Raw genomic sequence first — 20,849 nt, forward strand, 5'->3', positions numbered from 1 at the left:
AGATGTCTTGCCGAGTCCATCTGATAATAAATATTAAGGCACTTCTGTTTTTCTATATAATATTGGTGTTGTGCGACAGTAATGCTCTAAGTTATATTTTCTTCCCCATTAAGGTTAGCCTAAGACTCGTGTACAGTACAGTACTTCTACTGCATGTTTATGATATATCTTTATTATGTGACATGGATTTTAAGTTGATGTAATAAATAATAGTGAATTGTACATAAAAAAAACAAAAAAAAAACATAATGTGCAAAAAGACAACTGCCAAGCAAATCAGCAATATGACAACAAATCAAAACTACATAAACAAATACTTTGTTTATATGTTTTATTTTTTTAACATTTATGTTATGCTCTAATGCATTCATAAAATGCAACATTACATTCTGAATTTTGACTGACATTTTTTGCTGCCATTTAATTACATAATTTGCTTTTATGCAAAAAAACAAACAAACAAACAAACAAAAAACAGGTACATTTCGAGAAAGACATTCTTGGCAGTCTGGCACTGTACTTTCTTAGATTTCAATAGGCAGTGTTCAAGAAGTATTAAACAGTATTTAAGAAATATACTTATATATAGGTAAATATACCTATATGTAAATTTATATATTTACCTATAATAAACCTATATAGGTATATACTTTATGACCTTTATGATTTGAAATATCAGATATATCATAAGTCTTTCTTTCTTTTCTTTTTTATACTACTTTAACTTTTTTGTTACATCTGAAAAACCAGAACACATAAATTAAATCCATGTTTTCTTTATATACAACTATCTAAAAATGTACAGATCTATAATCTACAATATGAAATCTGATAAACAACCCTGTTTATTAGCCTTAATGTTATTTCAAACAAATTCTTGCAATAATAAACTATAAAATCTCCCAAATTTTTCAAACCGTTTTAAACAAACAAAAAGGACCCTGAATCCTGGTTCAGGTCTTCTGTATCTCTCATTAACAGAAATGGAATGCCTGTAAAACTAATTTGGATTATGCCATTTTAACAGAGGCTTCTCATTTCAAATGACTTGAAAAACAGTCCAGCAGTCCAGTTACTTCTACCAGGTGTTGAACCAATAGCCACCTACAGCTCAGACCACCTCGCTGTCCTCTGTCTACTGTATAGTCACAAAAAGGCTTTTATCAGAAATATGATTTCAAGTTTCAAGTCTACTTGAAATATGCAGTATAAATATACTTATAATATGATTTTTGAACAGATTATTATTATTTTTTTTAAATTAGCAGCATCCGTTTAAAGAAACACCGGACAGTCTAAAGTGCATCAATCCATGTCAATGAATTAAAAAAAAAAAAAAAAAGAAGTTTATATAAAATAGACCTTAAAAACTACTACATGCCTTTTTGGTTCGATTATACCAGTGGTTCCAAGCGACCATTTTCAAAATGACTGTGAGAACTATAACCATGTATTTTTGGTAAAAGTGTACCAATCCAAGCTTTTGTCTGTCACCAGAGCTTGACCAGTAGGGGGAGCAGTGATGTCACAAATTCCTAGAGCCCATGAATGTGTCAGGAGCCCAGTATAGAACTGCTGCTTATGATCGAAGACAACTGCTGTCCCCTTCTTTGACACAGAATATTACATCACCTTCCCCCATGGACATTCAGTCTAGCGTTTTATAACCACCTGTTCAAAAGCTCCAGCACCAACCCTGAATGACAGAAAGAGAGAGATACACATTATATTAAATTACCACAGTCTGCAATTTGATATTTTCAGAGCTCATGCAAAATAATATCACTCAATAATCTGCTTCTTATAATGCAAACACAATGACCATGTATCACACAAGGACAGCATAAGCAGAGGATGACAGTTGCTGTGGTGACCTTGCGGCAGGGATGTTACATAATATATTTCACCTGGTGTGCTGAGAGCCCAGTGCAGTGCTTCCTCCTGGCCCAACAAACAGCCGCAGACCCTCCTCTGCAACACACATACACACAAATATTTAGACTTTATTTATTTTTTATAAAATAATATCAACTGGTGAACAATAAAATGGGCAAAAATATCTGTTATATTTACACTGAAGAACAGTGTCATTTTTTACCACCCAGATAGCCCTAGCAACCACATAGCAATGTCCTAACATTACAACATCAACTTTTGCATAAACAAAACAACATTTATGTTACAAATAAATGCAGCCTTTTAGAACATAAGAAACTTCTTTCAAAAACATTGATATATATATATATATATATATATATATATATATATATATATATATATATATATATATATATACATATACATACACACACAGTATCTCACAAGTGAGTACACCCCTCACATTTTTGTAAATATTTTATTATATATTTTCATGTGACTACACTGAAGAAATGACACTTTGCTACAATGTAAAGAAGTGAGTGTACAGCTTGTATAACAATGTAAATTTGCTGTCCCCTGAAAATAACTCAACACACAGCCATTAATGTGTAAAACGCTGGCCACAAAAGTGAGTACACCCCTCAGTAAAAATACATATATGCTTGTGGTTTCAGCATATTTACACTGTTACACAAGCTGTACACTCACTACTTTACTTTGTAGAAAAAGTGTCATTTCTTCAGTGTTGTCACATGAAAAGATAAAATATTTACAAAAATGTGAGGGGTGTACTCACTTCTGTGAGATACATACATACATACATATATATATATAGCTCTTGTGGTTTCAGGGAAAAGATCTTGTGGCAGCTGCAAGTTTAAAGTTGCAGTCACTGTGGTCTATCCATGAGTCAGAGAGAAAAGAGGGGAAATTCTTCTGTTTGTTTGAGACTGTAGTAACCATAGTAAACATTCATTTTATAAAGCCACAATGTGGTGCATATTAGTGCAACTGTGCGTCTGCGGTAAAACACAACTCAGAATTTCCTTGTCTTGAGTCTGAATGCAGTTTGCATCAACTACGGGACAGTGGAACACTGTGTGTTGTGATGTAAAGCTCTGCGAGAGCTGGTCGTATACACGTTTTCGTGTGTGTGCTTCCACTGTTGCCCACAGCCTGCTGTTATGGAGATGGAAATGATGTTCAAATGTAAACATTTTTTTTTCAGGGGCATTCAAAATATATCAGCAGAAGTAGGCCTATTTATGTCATTATATGTGCATGTGTTTGTGTAGCCCCGGTACCTTAAAAGGAACCATATTTATTTATTTTTTTCTCTGAAATTCACTTATACTGTTCATTTGTTTGTATTTGTATTTATACTGTTAAAAATGCTATTTAAACTTTCTATTCATCAAAGAATCCTAAAAATCACTTTCCACACACAGACAAAAAAATGAAGCAGCAACTGTTTTCATCAACACTGATAATAAGTAATGTTTCTTGAGCATCAAATCTGCATATTAGAATGATTTCTGAATTTATGAACCGTTATCTTAAATTGTAATAATATTTCACAATTAAACTGTATTTTTTCAAATAAATACAGAGACTTAAGGCGCTTTTCCACTGCATGGTACCAAAGACTATAGAATAACACAAGACGCGTCACTCGTATTGTTTTGAATGGGAGAAAGTTGGTAAAGATTGGTAAAGTCATCACATCACTGCAGCAGCTGCTAGAAGCTCTGCTTCCAATAGAAACAGTAAGACGCGCACCTCCGAAATGAGACGTGCATTTAGGACTGCGTTTGCGCATTAGCTTGATCTAGACAGTTGTCAGATTTCATTGGTGATTTCAAATATGAAATTTAATCGAAAGCTTGGCAAACAGCTTTGAATAATTTGATGTTTCCCCATTCAAAGAGATAAGAGCTGCACTTGAATGCCCGAGAGGTGTTTCAAAGATGGCCGCCGAGTGAAATTACTTGTCTTAAAGGAATTTTGATGATACAGCTTGGTACGGCTCACTTTTTGGCGCTTTTCCACTGCATGGTACGCCTCGCTTAACCCTCAGGGGTCTGAGGATTTTTGGGGGCCTGGAGAAGTTTTTACATGCCCTGACATTTGTGCTTTTTTCAGTTGTTCATAAACATATTAATGGAAAAAGTGTCATTACACTGTATTCAGCACAAACTAGGCTACAATAATATGTGAGGAACATGTATGTACATGTTTGTGTTTTTGAAAGAATAACGTTCATGTATGGTTATTGAAAAAACAAAAAAAAACTTAAGTCACTGAAATAAAGCCAAAAAATATATATTAAATCTTTGTTCACAAGACTTCTGGGTATTGGATGTTGTAGACTAGAGTTTTTGCTTCAAAATGAGGTAAAAATTATGCTGCCTGCTTGTTCATATAAAACAATAGAGAGATTTAAATTTTCTAAAACATCTTTGGTCAAGAAACACAGTATGCGTGGAGGCATGAATCATCATGAATAATGGGTGATTCTCACCTGAGAAGACAAAAGAATCGCATAAAGAGCTCTAATGACCTGCATAAATAATGAGCTCTTTCAGACAGGTAGGCTGTGAAAAAACCCTGTGTTGATCATGTCTCAAATCTCATCATGGTGTAAATCAAACATACAGAAAAAACAGCAATACTGTGAAATATTATTACAATTTAAAATATAATGTATTTCTGTGATGCAAAGTGTCTGAACAATTATGTTACCTCTATGGCATTTCATATAGGCTTTTAGCTTAAAAGCATGCACATTTGGAGAAATATTGATGGATTCTCATATGTTTATGTCAATTTTCTATACAGAGGAGTAATATTTATTTAATATTTGTTGTCATTACTATTAGCGCTGGATACTGTGTTTTCAATTCATACTTACAGCCGGAGGGCGCTCTGCCCCTTTTGTCTACAAATACCTGCTAAAGAAGAATAGGCAATCCAGGAACTAACCGAACTAACAGAGGCCAGAGATTGCTAACTATGGCTATTCAAAACACTTTTCAAGACAATAAATACACGATTGAGACAATGTATGCATGTATTGACTGAATTTGCGTCTGAATAGCGCTAGCTCCGTGGGCGTGGCCGCATTAGAAGTTAATGAGCTGAATCATGGACTTCTGACATGGCTCTCTTTTCATACAGATTACATAAACACAGAATGTTTGTTTTCGATTTGACTTTCACGATTTAAAACCTGACATTTCAACTTTTTTTTTAGACATAAGTCTAATTTTTTTGTGATTAGTATTCACTAAGTTACAGTTAATTTTCTGAGAACTATCAGATTGAAGTTCGTTTAGAGGGAGACGAAAGATCACGCATCATTTAGTTTTCTTCATTTTACAAAAAGCACAACATTTTGTTGTTACTCTGAGTGTACACAAATAAAAGAAGATATTCCACAGATTAAAATGGTGTATAGCTCTTAATTGTATGTGCAACATTGACAGAGTATTTTGAATCTCTTTCACACTGGTTAGAAAAAAAAACGCGGTGATCACGCTGGCGTGACCGCCGACCCGAGGGAGTTATATAGTACCACCTCGGTTGAGGTTCCAAGCAGGGTTGCCAGGTTTTCACAACAAAACCTGACAAATTGCTCCTCAAAACTAGCCCAAAACTAGCCTAATTGCATTTCGGGGGGCTCCTCAGGTAAAATTCACACTCAAGGGCTAAATATCAGGTTATTTGGGGTCGCTTCAATGGATTTGGCAACACTGGTTCCAAGTGAACCGTGCCGATACTAAAATGTGACAAAGTTGTTCTAATAGTACCTTCATTACTAGAATCGAGTATGCTGTGGCTGAAGTCTTGACCCTGTAGGATTGTCTCAATGATATCGTCAGCATCCACTCTGGTAGCGTCCATTCGCTTTAGCTGAGACTCAACCGAGTCCTGCTTTACAGGGTGCCTGAAATACAAACATATACACTTTGTTAATGACTTCACTCAAAGATTTCTCTGAAAAAGATTTTGCAGGAAGAGCTAAAGCACACAGGTTTACCTGTTGGCTGTGATCCCACTGTGTGACGGTGTGGCTAAGTCTTGGGGCAAAGGTGTGCGGGACTCTCTGTCCTCACTGGGCTCTGGTAGGCTGCCAATCCCAGTGGAGGCACTGCCCGCAGACAAGTTCCTTCTATGCGAGAGCTCCGTCAGGCTGGAGGAGCGCGAGTGACCCGTGCTGTAGCCTACATGGATGTCCAGACTGATCAATATTATGATATAATATTATGAAAAAAGCACAATAAGAGCAAACAGCAAAAAGAATAATAGAATAACAGAAAAGCAATACATTTGGTGTGAATGAACAGACCCGAGAACTTGGACTGCTGGCTGGCGTAGCTGGCGGTTCTTGAATGGCCACACTTTCCCAATTCATCTGGAACAGAACTATGGCTGAAGATTTTTCCTGGGGTTTCTAGATGATAAAATTCAGTGGATTGTTAGCATCATTGTGAATTTTGGGATGGTTGAAGTGCAAACTAGCCTTTCATTAAGAGTAGGGATATGCCCTAAAGGGACATGGTTATGGAAAAAAATATAAGATAGGAGGAGAAATTATATTTCAGTGCTTTTGCGTTCTCTTGTAAAAGTTTTGTGTTCTTTCGCAAAAGTTTCTCCTCTCATCTCATGTTTTTTCCATCACCATTTTCCTTTAAAGACTCTATAGAACGTGTTATTACATGTTATCCATACCTTTCCGAATAAGGTATTTGGCTTCGGGACATCCCTACATGCATTAGTTTGGAATAATTTAGATTTTTTTAATGTTTCTGAAAGATGTCCTTTATGCTTCCCAAGGCTGCATCCATCAAAAATATAGTAAAAGTAATAGTAATATTGAGTAATATTATAAATTAAAATAACTGTTGTCTATTTTAAAATATTTTAAATTGTAATTTATTCCTGTAAATTTATTCCAGAATTTTCAGCATCATTACTCCAGAAATCATTCGAAGATACTGATTTGGTGCTCAAGAAACATTTCTTATTATTATCAGTGTTCAAAAAACTTGTGCTGCTTCATAATTTTGTGGAAACCAATTTTTTTTCAGGATTCTTTGATGAATAGTTTAAAAGTTTAAAAGAACAGCATTTATTTGAAATAGAAATCGTTTGTAACATTCATAAATGTCTTTACTGTCACTGTTGATCAATTCAAATGTGTCTTTGCTGAAGAAATTTATTTATTTATTTTTTAAAATCTTTTTACTTAGCCCAAACATTTGAATGGTAGTGTCAAAAAATTACCACAAAAATTTTAAGCAGAAAAAATATTTTCAACATTTATATTATACATAATATAATATATACTATATATGTATATAATAATAATAATAAAAATAATAATAATAAATGTACTGTAAAAATATAATGTAGTATATATAAGTGGTGTTTTTGTTTGTGGATTTTCAAGGTACCTGTACAAATATGTTGATAAGTTGATTTCTGTGTCTCTCCTCTTCTGTCCTCATGTAGACATGTCTCTGGGTCTCCTGGAAAACCAATGGTCATTGCAGTGGATGGAGGCCTGGAAGAATAAAAAAATGTGACCATTCCATTAAAAACATGTAAACATAACAAACCATCAAAAAAAAAAGACATTGTTGCATACACAAAAATCACATAATGTAAAATACAATATAATATTCTTAACTTAAACACAAACTTAATATACAAAACATTACATTTAGGCTCCTACATTCTGGCTCCCATTTATTTACATGAGAGCCTTAATATTTTGAAAGCTCAATATCAGAAAGGGGAAAAAGTCATGGAGATAATACAAAAGCAGAATATGTAAAAAAAGAAAAAAAAAGAAAAAAAGAAAAAGGGATGGATGGATCGGACCGGACCAGTTACTAGGGTCTTTTGCGTGATTGCTAGAAAGATAACTCTCAAGTCTGTGCTGAGATATGACGTGTTCATGTTGATAATACGTTGATAGGATGCTGTAAACGGTTGCTAAGGTGTGGCTATACAGTTATCAGAGGGATAGTAATAGACAGGATGCCTGCCAGAATCAAAAGAGCCAACCCCTTTGTCTCTATGATGTTCTGATGCTGAGATTTTTTATGCTGCCATGCAGTTGCTAGGGTGTTGTAAGTGATTGCTAGGGTGTGGCCAGACAGTTCTCAGTTAGATATTTAAAGATTACCTGCCAGTCTGAATCAAAAGAGGCCATCCCCATGTATCTATGTTGTTCTGCTGCAAAGACACAGTCAATTAATTTTATTCTATGGTTGACAGGGTGCTCTAAATGGTTGCAAGGGCATGGCTAGACAATTCCCAGGGTGATATTTAAAAACTACTTGTAAGTCAAAATAGACCCACTTGTTTGTACAATGTTCTGATCCAAAGATATATCTCACATTTTTTTTCAATGGAATTCTATGGGGTGGTTGCTAGGGTGCTATAACTGGTTGCTAGGATGTGGTTACAAAGTTTAAATGTCACTATTTATTGGCTGCTTGCTAAGCTGAGTCAAATGAGCCCACCCTACAGTCTCTGATACGGAGATACAATCTCACAAATTACTGGCCAATGTAAGTTTATGGAATTTTTTCGCCCTACAGACAAACATCGTACAACCAATCACTATTAAAAGTGATAGCACACCTCTCCTCAATAAGCCATCTGATTTGACACCTCATTCATGGGTCTACGACGAACTGGAGAAAGTTTTGTTCAGAAGAATTCTAATAAGTATGAGGTTTAACAACAGTGATGCAAGCACCACTAATAAGTTTTAAAAAGGAGATTATTCACATTAGTTAAAGGTGCTAAAGAGCATTTTTTCATCGACTGGGAAACCAAAGACTGTTACTGAGTTTTTGAAATGCGATGATTGCGTAAACAATTGGCTGATGTTTTTAAGGCCCTACCTTATGCACAGATGATGTATATTAATATTATTCCTTTCAGTGCACCTAATAAATAGTCTTTTATCAGTTAGTAAAGACAGTTTCAAGTAATATTGCAAAAATGTATAAAACAAAACATCCTCTTTAGCACCTTTAAAGGGGTGTAAAGAAATGTCCAATGTTTCAAGCATAACTTCAAACTCATGAATGAATTAAACTACTTTTATGATACTTTTAAGATGTTTTTGCATCTTTTTTGAAACTTAAAATTTCCTGCACAGCATGTAACTGCATTTAAAAGTATGGAAATATTAAAAATTTCACCTTCAGTGTTTTACAGAAGAAAAACTCATAGAGGTTTGAGTAAAATTACAAAAGTATTCATTTTTGAGTGAATTATTCCTTTAAAGTTCCCCTGTAGTCAATAATTTTCTTATTATCTCATCACCAAAATGACATATTTAAAAAAAAAAAAAAAAAAAATCCAGTTAAAATAATTTATTCACGCCTTAAAATTAGCTTGAATATAACTGTACACCCTTGCTTCATTTAGTATATGTGGAGCCATGAATATGCAAATTAATACCTGATTCACTCGGTCAACTTTACTGAAATAAACACTACACAATGGCAAGTGGAAATACTGGTTTAATTCAGCCATATTTGTTTCAACAAGAAACTGATTCAGAAGAAAAGGGAAAACAAACTATACAGGTTTGTCTACTATTCGATGTAGTAATGCGTTTTATGTGTCACTCTTTACAATGTCGGACACATAACAGAAATTGATATGATTAGCCTTTGGCTTGACTACGTTATCAAACACCTAATAATGTGTTGCTAATGTTACACAAACCATGTACCTGTTCACCATCTCAGAGTCACACATCTGCCTTCTAACAATCAGTATCCTTACATACACTTTAAACAACTCAGAATGTCAGTGGGAAAGGCATCATAATATACATCATATACATAATTTACCCACTATATTGCTAAATGCATCTGATTTTTCATATCATCAGAAAAATGTACCAGGATAACCTGGTTTCTCTTGAGACTGTCAAGCTTCGCAGCATAGTTAATGATATGCTAAAGCTTGCCCGCATGATGACAGGATTGGTTACAACATGTTTGTGATGTGAAAAACCGTGTTTTTTGAGACTGTCTTTGGCAAACCGTAGGGAGAAAATATTCAACAATGGTGTTGAGTGATGAACTCCACATAGGCATATAAACAACATTAAAATGTGATTCTCCACAGGAGGTCTTTAATAAACTGAACACTATGTATGGTATAGGTTATGTAAACTATATAAAATATGGGGGACGATTCATCTATAAATAATCTGATATTAGAAGGATATTAATCCATTAAGTACTAATCTGGCATTTCACTGGTTTTAGTGCCAGTGCACCAGCTAAAAGTACTTCAGGCGCAGTATGAGCACTCCCACACACGCATGAACACCCTGAATGCCTCTCACAAACACATACTCACAGGGAAACACCACCAAACACTTTGATTTATGAGTGCGTATGACTATTTTTGACAACCACCCATCCATAGTGAAGAAATGAAACAACTCCCACTGAAGCACATTTCAAATTTCAAGTGGGTAAACACACACATACACACAATTGTTTCACTATATTAGTGAGAACATTCCATAGACATCCATTGATTTTATATCAAGTTAATGATATTTTCTATGGCCTGAGCCAACCCCTACCCCTATACCTACCCATCAAAGAAATGTGTGCAAGATTTAAATAAAAACATGTTTTGGACAATTTATATGCATTTTAACTAGTGAGGACCAGTAACAGTAGAATGTCCTCACAATTCAATTGTCATACAATTTTCACTATAAGTAAGGACATTTGGCACTCACAAGTATAGCCAAACCTGCACACACACACACACACACACACACACACACACACACACACACACACACACACACACACACACACACACACACACACACACACACACACACACACACACACACACACACACACACACACACACACACACACACACACACACCTCTTCATGGTGGTTTATTTGTCATTCATATCAGTTGCTAATCCACTGTCAGAACACAGTGCATGTTGTTTTAAGGGAGATTGTGTGCCAGCTCGCTTACATAACAGGAAGCACACCTTTCAGTGTATCTGGGTGCTGTGTGAGATGACACATTTATCTTCCTCTAAATGTCAGCATAAATGCCAACTATTTCAACATATAGGCAAACACATCCACACGATTACTCTGATCTGAAACTATACCAACTATAAACAGCTTTAAGCCTATTGAAGAAGAATCAGATCAGCATAAAGAGATAAAGCATTGAAAGAAAACTTTAAAACCAAAAAAGTTAATTATTAATTATTAAAAGTTAATTATTAAAAAAGTGAATTATTGACAACCTTGCCATTACCAGTGTTGAATAACTTAACGTTTTACATTATTGTGCTACTCCTAATGAAAGCAACTATTCTCGATTATATCTTCACTTTTTAAAGGAACAATAATGCTATACTTAACTTACAGGTGTTTACAGTTATATCGTATGTAATGTGAAATATTATCAAAAAAATGTAATGTGAAATATTATAAAAATAATAATAATAATAATTTTAAAATATTTTAAAGTAAAATTTTCCCAGAATTTTCAGCAGCCATTACTTCAAACGTCAGTGTCACATGATCCTACAGAAATCATTCTAATATGCTGATCTCAAGAAACAGTTCTTCTTATTATCAATGTTAAAAACAGTTGTGCTGCTTAATATTTTTGTGGAAACCGTGGTACTTTTTTTGTAGAATTCTTTGATGAACAGGAAGTTAAAAAGAACAGCATTTACAGCATTTGCTGTGACTTTTAATTAATATCTTCCAAAAATAAATCTTATTGTAAATCTGCAGCCTTAACTAATTTTCAGAGGTTTCAGGCTGCAGATACCCCTGTGAGTTTGACTAAAAGCTACCAGGAAGTGGTTGAATCAGACTTCCTGTGTTCATGCGGTCCTAGACAGTGGTGTCAGACAAAATGTATTTCACTGCGGAAAAAGCACTGGAGCAAACGCACGCACTGGCATCTGCACAGACACGCAAACAAACACAAAAGCATCACGACAGCTGTGTCTGAACTGTCACATCAACTGGGTTATTCTGAGGGACAATCTTTTTGAAAAGACCAGTATGAATTTCATGTTGGTTTGCCGCTGATCTAGCTGGGTTAACAGCACATCTCAACCAGCATGGTCTTTTATGTCTCATTCATTAAGCCTTGTTAAACCAGGTGGTTCGATGCTGATGACAAGCATCCAAAACATATGCTGGTCTTTTCTAAAGGACGCAGACAGATTCTAATTTGAAGATGAAATTAAATTTTTTCAAAATATGTTAAAAACGAAGGGTCAACTTACGTTTTAAAGCAGGGATCACCCGACATTAGCTGCATATTGATTATCACCTAGAAAAAGAGAGAGTCAGTAGTTATACACATATGAGATGTAGCAGATTAAATATTTCATTAATACCCAGTGAAAATATACATCAGGTGGTAAATTGTATTTTCATGAAGGATATAGTCATGGCTCTAATATCTGATGTGCCATATTTGAAGCTACGGTAAAATAGCGCATGTACAAATAAATGAATGAATGAACATAAACATAATTGTACAAAGTTGATGCTGTTTTATAAAAGCAATAAACAATGGGCCTAGTCAAGGGGGTTTAAGATTTTTTGCATCATTCCTATGCAATAAAGAATTTATTTTTTCTTGACTGATACAGATTACTATTATGTTGAAACTTATTATATTATGTGTCTCAAAATACAAAACTGATTTTTAATGAATGTTGTTTTACTCTTGCTTTTTGACTCAGTTACAACTTAAAGGTGCCCTAGAATCAAAAATTGAATTTATATTGGCATAGTTAAATAACAAGAGTTCAGTACATGGAAAAGACATACATTGAGTTTCAAACCCCATTGCTTCGTCCTTCTTATATAAATCTCATTTGTTTAAAAGACTTCTGGAAAACACGCGGATCTCAACATAACACCGACTGTTACGTAACAGTCGGGATCATTAATATGTATGACCCCAATATTTGCATATATGCCAGCCCATGTTCAAGGCATTAGACAAGGAAAGGCAGTATTAACGTCTGGATCTGTGCACAGACTAGGTAAGCCAGCAAGAACAACAGCGAAAAATGGCAGATGGAGCAATAATAACTGACATGATCCATGATAGCATGATATTTTTAGTGATATTTGTAAATTGTCTTTCTAAATGTTTCGTTAGAATGTTGCTAATGTACTGTTAAATGTGGTTAAAGTTACCATCGTTTCTTACTGTTTTCATGGAAACAACAGCCGTCGCTATTTTCATTTTTAAACGTGCAGTCTGTATAATGCATAAACACAACTTCATTCTTTATAAATCTCTCCAACAGTGTAGCATAGATGCTAGCCACAGAGCTTAGCCTCAAACTCATACAGAATCAAACGTAAACATCAAAATAAATACTTTACTCACGTAATTTGAAGCATGCATACAGCATGCATGACGAACATCTTGTAAAGGGGGTTATATTTGAGGGTTATATTAGCTGTGTGAACTTTGTAAATGCACTGTAATATAGTCGAGAGCTTGCGTGGCAGGGAGCACGCGATTTAAAGGGGCGGCGCCGCCAAAATCAGTGTATAGTTAATGATGCCCCAAAATAGGCAGTTAAAAAAATTTATTAAAAAAAAATCTATTGGGTATTTTGAGCTGAAACTTCACAGACACATTCAGGAGACACCTTAGACTTATATTACATCTTGTGAAAAAGCATTCTTGGGCACCTTTAATATATAATTTAGAAATAAAACATAACATGCTTGATTAATATTTTGAAATGCAACTAATCATGTATGGTGGCTGTAGAAAGCGCACGACAATATAACAAAGTCTTGAAACAAGCAGGAGAATCACAAGGAGTATTGTATAAACAACCACGTAAACTGAAACGATGTGGAACAATGAATAGAGGAAACAAAGGGTTTAAATACAGTAATCAACAGAACTAAGAACAGCTGAGTGTCATATTGAGGTGGCTGTGGGAAGCTCACGATGAAGCAGATGAGAAACATACATAATCTTTAAAATAATGACAGGAATGAACACGTTCGAACAAGGACTGAACAGAACAGAGAGTATATATACACATAGATAATGAGGGAACTAAACAGGCATGGCTGGACAGAGATAGACTTAAGCCGTGCACACACTTAACGATTGTAAGGCCGATTATGAATGTAAATTGATACTTATGACTGATCGCACTCAAACGCGTCCAGTCAGGGCCAGTTGCGTTCAGTCTGCGATTACAGTCGGTGTTCAAATTCCATGTGTAAGTACTTAAATCGGCTTCAGTCGCAGGAAACAATCGCTGTATGTTGAGCAGAGTCTTAAATGTGTGCCCGGCTTTAAATTAGAAACCACAGTGACTAATGAGAACTAATACATACAAGACAGAACTGAACTAAACAGAACATACACGACATAACGCCCCCCTCGGAAAGGCGTGTCCTCACACTATGATAAACGAAGCCTAACCAGAGGAATGAGGGCGGAGGCTGTCGGTGGAAGGTGTGGAGTTGGTGACGGACAGCAGCCTGGGGTAGTTGGCCACAGGGACCATGGTGGTGTTAACGGTGGGAGGAGCCAGGGTTAAGTTTGACTGACAGGCTGGGCAGCGACCGGGAGCTGATTGACAGTGGCGAAACCATGGTGAATAGAGGAACTGGCGGAGCAGAGAGTCTGATGGACCTGGGCGACATTGCAAACTTGGAAGGCTGGCGTGAGCTGCTGGCTCCTGGGACTGAGGCGGCAACGGGGACTTGGATGACCGGGGCGAGCGAGGATGACAGGGAGGTAGGAGGAAGGGAGGAGCCCGATGACGGCGTAGGGGTGCAGAGTGAAGACGCAGCTGTAATCCCGAAAGGCCGTGGCGGAAGATGGAACTGAGAACACATGCAGGGACACTGGCAGAAGAAGCTCTCAGGACGGAAACGGCAAGGAAAATTAAGATTCAGGGGTGGGGACCTGGGTGGGGATTGGATCCGTGTACCACACATCAATTGGGTCTAGGTCCACTCCTGGCTCTGAGATGGACTGCTCAGTGTGAGTAGTCTCCAGGGCTTTATTGGTTTCCAGTTCTGGTTCCTGGATGACCTCGGTGATCGCCTCGGGTTCGCTGGCTGTGAGGGAGAGACCGCCATGTTGGAGCACCAGAACATACACGTGACAGTGAGGAACTTATGAGTAACTATGGAAAATAATATTGACCAGGAACACAGGCAAAACGGGAACAAGGAAAAATATAGCTGCAAGCAGCAATTATGGGGCCAAGCACAAAAACGGCACAAGAAACCAGCCAACACGGCTGGGAGCATCAGACCAACTGCAACAGTGAACAATTAAAGACGTATTAAGATCATTTTAGGCATAAGAGCTGAAAAATTATCAAAAATGAGGATTTACTGGCTCATAACTTTCGACCAATAGGTGGCGCTGTGTCCAAATTGTTGTGGTATGGTCAGAGTGAGGTGACAATGACACTTCCAAAGTTTGGTGTCAATATGTCAAAGCATTGAAGAGATACAGCTTCAAGAGTCATTTTTGAATCATGCCTCAAATTCTTTGCTCTGGTATACAAAAACGGTTTGACATATGGACTTGAAATCCATAACTTTTTGTCGGCATGGTCTGAAGATGACACGGTTCAATTTTGGTGAAAATCGGAGCAACGGTCTAGGAGGAGTTCGAAAAAGTAGGTTTTTAAAGAAAAACAATATGGCGGACAGGACGTTTAGCTGACTATGGCAAATTTGATATCTATGTTCTCAGCATAACCCAAGGAATCTACAGAGACCAGTTTCATTACAATTGGTTAATATAGACAAAAGTTATTAGCATTTTTGTAAATTTTGTTATAACTTTTGACCACGAGGTGGCGCTGGTCCGAAACTTCTCAGGCTCCTTCAGGGCATTGTCCTGATGACCCATACCAAATTTATGAATTTTGGTCAAACTCATCAGAAGTTATGAGCAAAATAACAATTTTTCATATCTCCACTCCAGTAGGTGGCGCTGCACCGAAACACTGTATAATGCCTCAGGTCATGCTTGTGATGACATGTACCAAGTTTGGTCTAAATATGTCAAAGCATTGTAGAGATACAGCTTCAAGGGTAATTTTTGCATCACATCTCAAATTCTTTGCTCCGGTATACGAAAACGGTTTGACTTATCGACTTGAAATCCATAACTTTTTGTCGGCATGGTCTGAAGATGACACGGTTCAATTTTGGTGAAAATTGGAGCAACGGTCTAGGAGGAGTTCGAAAAAGTAGGTTTTTGAAGAAAAACAATATGGCGGACAGGAAGTTTAGCTGACTATAGCAAATGTGATATCTATGTTCTCAGCATGACCCAAGGAATCTACTGAGACCAGTTTCATTACAATTGGTGAATACAGTCAAAAGTTATTAGCATTTTTGTAAATTTTGTTATAACTTTTGACCACAAGGTGGCGCTGTGCCGCAACTTCTCAGGCTCCTTCAGGGCATTGTGCTGATGACCCATACCAAGTTTTGTAAAGATACGTTAATGCGTTCGTAAAATACAGCATTTTAGCACAAAATTCAAAATGGCCGACGGCCAAAATGGCCGATATGGGAAAATTGGATATCATTCGACTCGGCATGATTCCCCGAATCCAACGAGACCAAATTTATGATTTTTGGACAAACCCATCAGAAGTTATAAGCAAAAATACCCATTTTTCATATCTCCGCACCAGTAGGTGGCGCTGCGCCGAAACACTGCATGGTACCTCAGGTCATGCTTGTGATGACATGTACCAAGTTTGGTCTGAATACGATAAAGCGTTGCGGAGATACAGCCTTACTTCTGTTTTCGCAAGCACTACGTACAATTCGTTCGTGAGTTTTTCGAAAACGGTTTGAGGAATCAACTTGAATTCCATAACTTTTGTCAGCATGGTCTGAAGATGATCTGATTCAATTTTCATGAAAATCGGAGTAACGGCCTAGGAGGAGTTCGAAAAAGTAAGTTTTTCAGAAAATTCAAAATGGCGGAAAAATTTTCATGACGGAAAATGACGTCATATGGTGCGATCGATTCGTCTTGACCCAAGGAATCAGAGGAAAAAAGAATGTTGTTTCTAGCCCTTATGGTTCAAAAGTTATTAACATAAACATAAGTGCAACTTTGGACAGCTGGTGGCGCTAGAGGGATTGAGATAGAGACTCCAAATTTGCTGTGGACAAAGGTCAGACTGTCCTCTAACTGTGTGCCAAATTTCACAACTTTCCCGCAAGCGGTTCTATGGGTTGCCATAGACTTCAAGAGCGGAAGAAGAAGAAGAAGAAGAAGAAGAAGAAGAAAAAAAATAAATAAAAAAAAGAACGCCAACAATAACAATAGGTGCCTCCGCACCTTCGGTGCTTGGCCCCTAATGAAACCAAAACACAATGAAACAAAACAGACTTATACATAATCCTGACACTACTACTACTAATTATTATTATTGTTTACTTTACTACCTTTGCGTCAACACGTGAAGAGAATCTAATAATCAGCAGTGATTAACCACAGCAGCAAACTAGGGCATGAGTAAGTAACCAAGGGAACTAAGATGAACAGGCAAACAGGAACAGAGCAAACAAAGAAAAATGAAAGTAAAACAGAACATATGTTATATAAGAACAATTGCTGTCCCAACAAATGGTACCATTTATCAGCAAGCCCAATATCTATTCGGTAACCGAATAGAAAAATGTGAATATCACAAAAAGAACATTTCTACAGGAAAGTCCTGTATACATGGTAAAATAACTGTAATGCTCTGTGTTACATGGTTTGTTTCTATAATAAACTTATATATATGGCAACATGTATGTTTCCAACTGTTAATGGACTGCAGTGATGCAAGTTAAAAGGGTCTGGTCATGTGCATGGGTCTCTACAGATATAAATGTGAAGGCCTGTGGAATTCTGGGGTGCTCTCTGAACAGCTCCAGGCAGAGGTGGAAGGATACAGGGCTGTGGAATTCTGGGGGCGCTGTGAACAGTTCTAGGCGTAGGTGGGGGTTGTGGGCTGGAAAACACAGCTCAACACAGGCCGGAGCATACCATACATAACCCACACGAAACGGAACATGAAGTAACACAACACCGCACACAGATCCGAGAGGACACGCCCCTCAACCGCCCCCTAGCAACTGCATGTTTATGATACAAATAAACGAAAGGATACATTATAGAGGGAATGTGGTCTCAAGACAAAGGGGGCAACTGTCTCAAAATCTCTGTGTGCATCTTCATTATAAACTTGTTCTAATATATGCGTGTGTGTGTGTGTGTACCTTCAGTATTGAGTTGTCCTGGCGTGTGTTTTTGGTGTTGTATCCCTCCAACAGACAGCGCCGTGTGGTGCTTCCTGAACCGGCAAACTCAGCCAGGTTTAAATCAGCAAAACCAAGCTGTGTGAAACACCCACACCGTATCAGTGCCAGTAATCTGATAGAAAAAGTTGTCATAATCCACGGATAAACAGAGCTTACCTTTGCAAATGTCTTCCCACCTTTGAGCTCCTTCATAAAAAAACACAACAAAAATTATCCAATCCAACAAACACATAAAAAAATTAAAGTGTTTATCCTTAGAGCCCAAATTAAGATATACAACATATGTTAAATCGTACCTTTCTTACAGACACCCGAAAAACACAAGGCTCCAGCACCCCTGTCCCTGCATTAGCACTCATCTTGCATAAGAAGGAGAATCTTTTCTTCCATTTAACACAATTCACCAGAACTGGCTCTCTGTAGAAGAAACCATGAGTTTTAGACGTATATAATATGATAAAATTATAGAACTACAGATAAATAGAAGGACAGACAGGTGGATAGATAGATAGATAGATAGATAGATAGATAGATAGATAGATAGATAGATAGATAGATAGATAGATAGATAGATAGATAGATAGATAGATAGATAGATAGATAGATAGATAGATAGATAGATAGATAGATAGATAGATAGATAGATAGATAGATAGATAGATATGGTCTGGACATTTCTTTGAAAGATGCACTCTATAAACAACTATATAACCAACAACTGTACATAACACATGTTTATATACTGTCTTTGCTCCAGTACACAAGAAAATGTCTATAAGCCACATCATTACCGCTGTGTTATTAGGGAAAGAGATTTAGAAAAGGCATTTTATAATAATATTTTCAGGCAGGGGAAGGATTAGCTTGTTACAGTGTCTGTTACGTCATATTTGTTCTGGTTGTGAAAGACTGTGCATTCTCTAATGAATATTTCTGAATAATGCTTCCTGCAGCTGTTTTTCTTTTTCACTGTCTTTGTATGTTTCAGTGCTGTAATGTACTCAGTCAAAAAGCCCTTCCCTTGTTTGTCCTGAAAACACAGTAACACTAATGCCAAGGCAATGAAGTCAACCTTCATCTGCACTGTTCATGAGAAGAAACGTCTGGCATTCCGACACATATGGAATGTTACTATTTTGTAAAATGCACACTGTTGCTATGTCCAGCCTTGACGGTTAGAGGAAGGAAAGGATTTGCCAATCTGGACACTGCCCACTTTTGTCGACCTGTTGAGTTCCCTGTAGAACCGTGTAGAACACACCCCCTATAATACTCCCCTGGCTGCCACATGTTCCTCTAACGTTACATATAACAAAATGATCTATTCTACTTTAAAATAAATACATAAAAATATCTAGATATTAATAAGGCAAGCTAATAAAAAGAAATCAATTATTTCAAGATTAAAAGTAATCACTCATAACATAACAATATATTCAGACACACAACCAAATGTATTATTTTAGATTATTATTAGTATATTTTATACATAACTAAACTGTTGTCACTTAAAATAATAAAATATAATAAAATTCCAAGTTTGTCTCACCTCGAAGACTCCTCTGAAAAGCCACCGTCTGTCAGTCGAACCTTGCAGAACAGAACTCCATTCACAAATGGGACAGATGACAGCTCCTCCAGCTCCACATCCACTTTAAACTTAAACCTTTTCTTCTTCATCATGATGAAAGCCATTAATCAAATATGTGAAGGACGACAGATTTTCTGTTATACTCCACGAATAGGATTTAAAGACAGGGACACACTTTGACGCGCGCGTTGAATGAGTCAGTGTGCGTGCGAGACGATAGTTTTTCAAATGCTGCTCTGTGATGTCGTCGAACTGACAACTGACGACACTTTAAGATAAAAGTCCTTCCAAAATAATTTATATGTAAAATGTTTTGTTGCAATTACATCCAGTTAAATTAAATTTTAAGTTATTTGTGTCAATTGGTCTTTGTTAAATTTAGGAAATAAATTGTTTATTTATTTGTTTATGATTTGTGATTTCATTTTTGCAGTTTATTTTCATATATATATTAGGATATATATAACTATAATTAACCTGAAGAAAAAAAAAAAAAAAAAAAAAAAAAAAAAGGTTAGCATAGATAGCCCCTTTACTGATTTATGCAGTAACATCACCATTCTGCTGACCTCCATAAACACTGCTTATCCTAATTTTGACCCAGTGTTTCTGTAACCTGAAACAAAGGTTGACCGGATGAAGCGAGGGCAGGATATATTTCGTGACTTTGATACTTATTATGTGGGACCTGAACATGATGGAACGATGAAATTCAGCATTCTTATATTTAGGCTACTCTAAATAAGAAGAAGAAGAAGAAGAAGAAGAAGAAGCGGAAGAAGACGAAAAGAAGAAGGAGGAGGAGAAGAAGAAGAAAACATTATAGTTTGGTCATGTTCATTGCGAAATATCAGTAAGGAAAAGTTGAGTTAGCAGTTGAGATTATTGACCCAAACTGCATTTATTTTGTCTTGACAAATTGTTTTTTTGGCCTACAGGTTAACGGAATACATGTAATGGCGTTACGTAATCA

General features: G+C 36.5%; 1 protein-coding gene across 2 annotated transcripts; it reads right to left on the reverse strand.

The window, feature by feature from the left end:
• Positions 1-309: 309 nt before the first annotated feature.
• eeig2a (EEIG family member 2a) lies at positions 310-20,111 on the reverse strand. 2 transcript variants are annotated; one of them, XM_067362964.1, is made up of 11 exons: positions 19,835-20,111; positions 18,582-18,702; positions 18,442-18,471; positions 18,244-18,360; positions 12,219-12,265; positions 7,338-7,447; positions 6,230-6,334; positions 5,921-6,104; positions 5,691-5,827; positions 1,908-1,971; positions 310-1,696 (listed from the first exon to the last, which is right to left on the reverse strand). In XM_067362964.1, the coding sequence occupies exons 1-11, from the start codon at positions 19,978-19,980 to the stop codon at positions 1,654-1,656; spliced, it is 1,104 nt and encodes a 367-aa protein (XP_067219065.1). In that variant the 5' UTR covers positions 19,981-20,111; the 3' UTR covers positions 310-1,653. The 2 variants fall into 2 exon arrangements, with proteins under 2 accessions (XP_067219065.1, XP_067219064.1); XM_067362963.1 differs by having other exon boundaries at positions 6,209-6,334.
• Positions 20,112-20,849: the final 738 nt, after the last annotated feature.

Source organism: Chanodichthys erythropterus, chromosome 16, assembly GCF_024489055.1.
Source record: "Chanodichthys erythropterus isolate Z2021 chromosome 16, ASM2448905v1, whole genome shotgun sequence".
Taxonomy (NCBI): Eukaryota; Metazoa; Chordata; class Actinopteri; order Cypriniformes; family Xenocyprididae; genus Chanodichthys; species Chanodichthys erythropterus.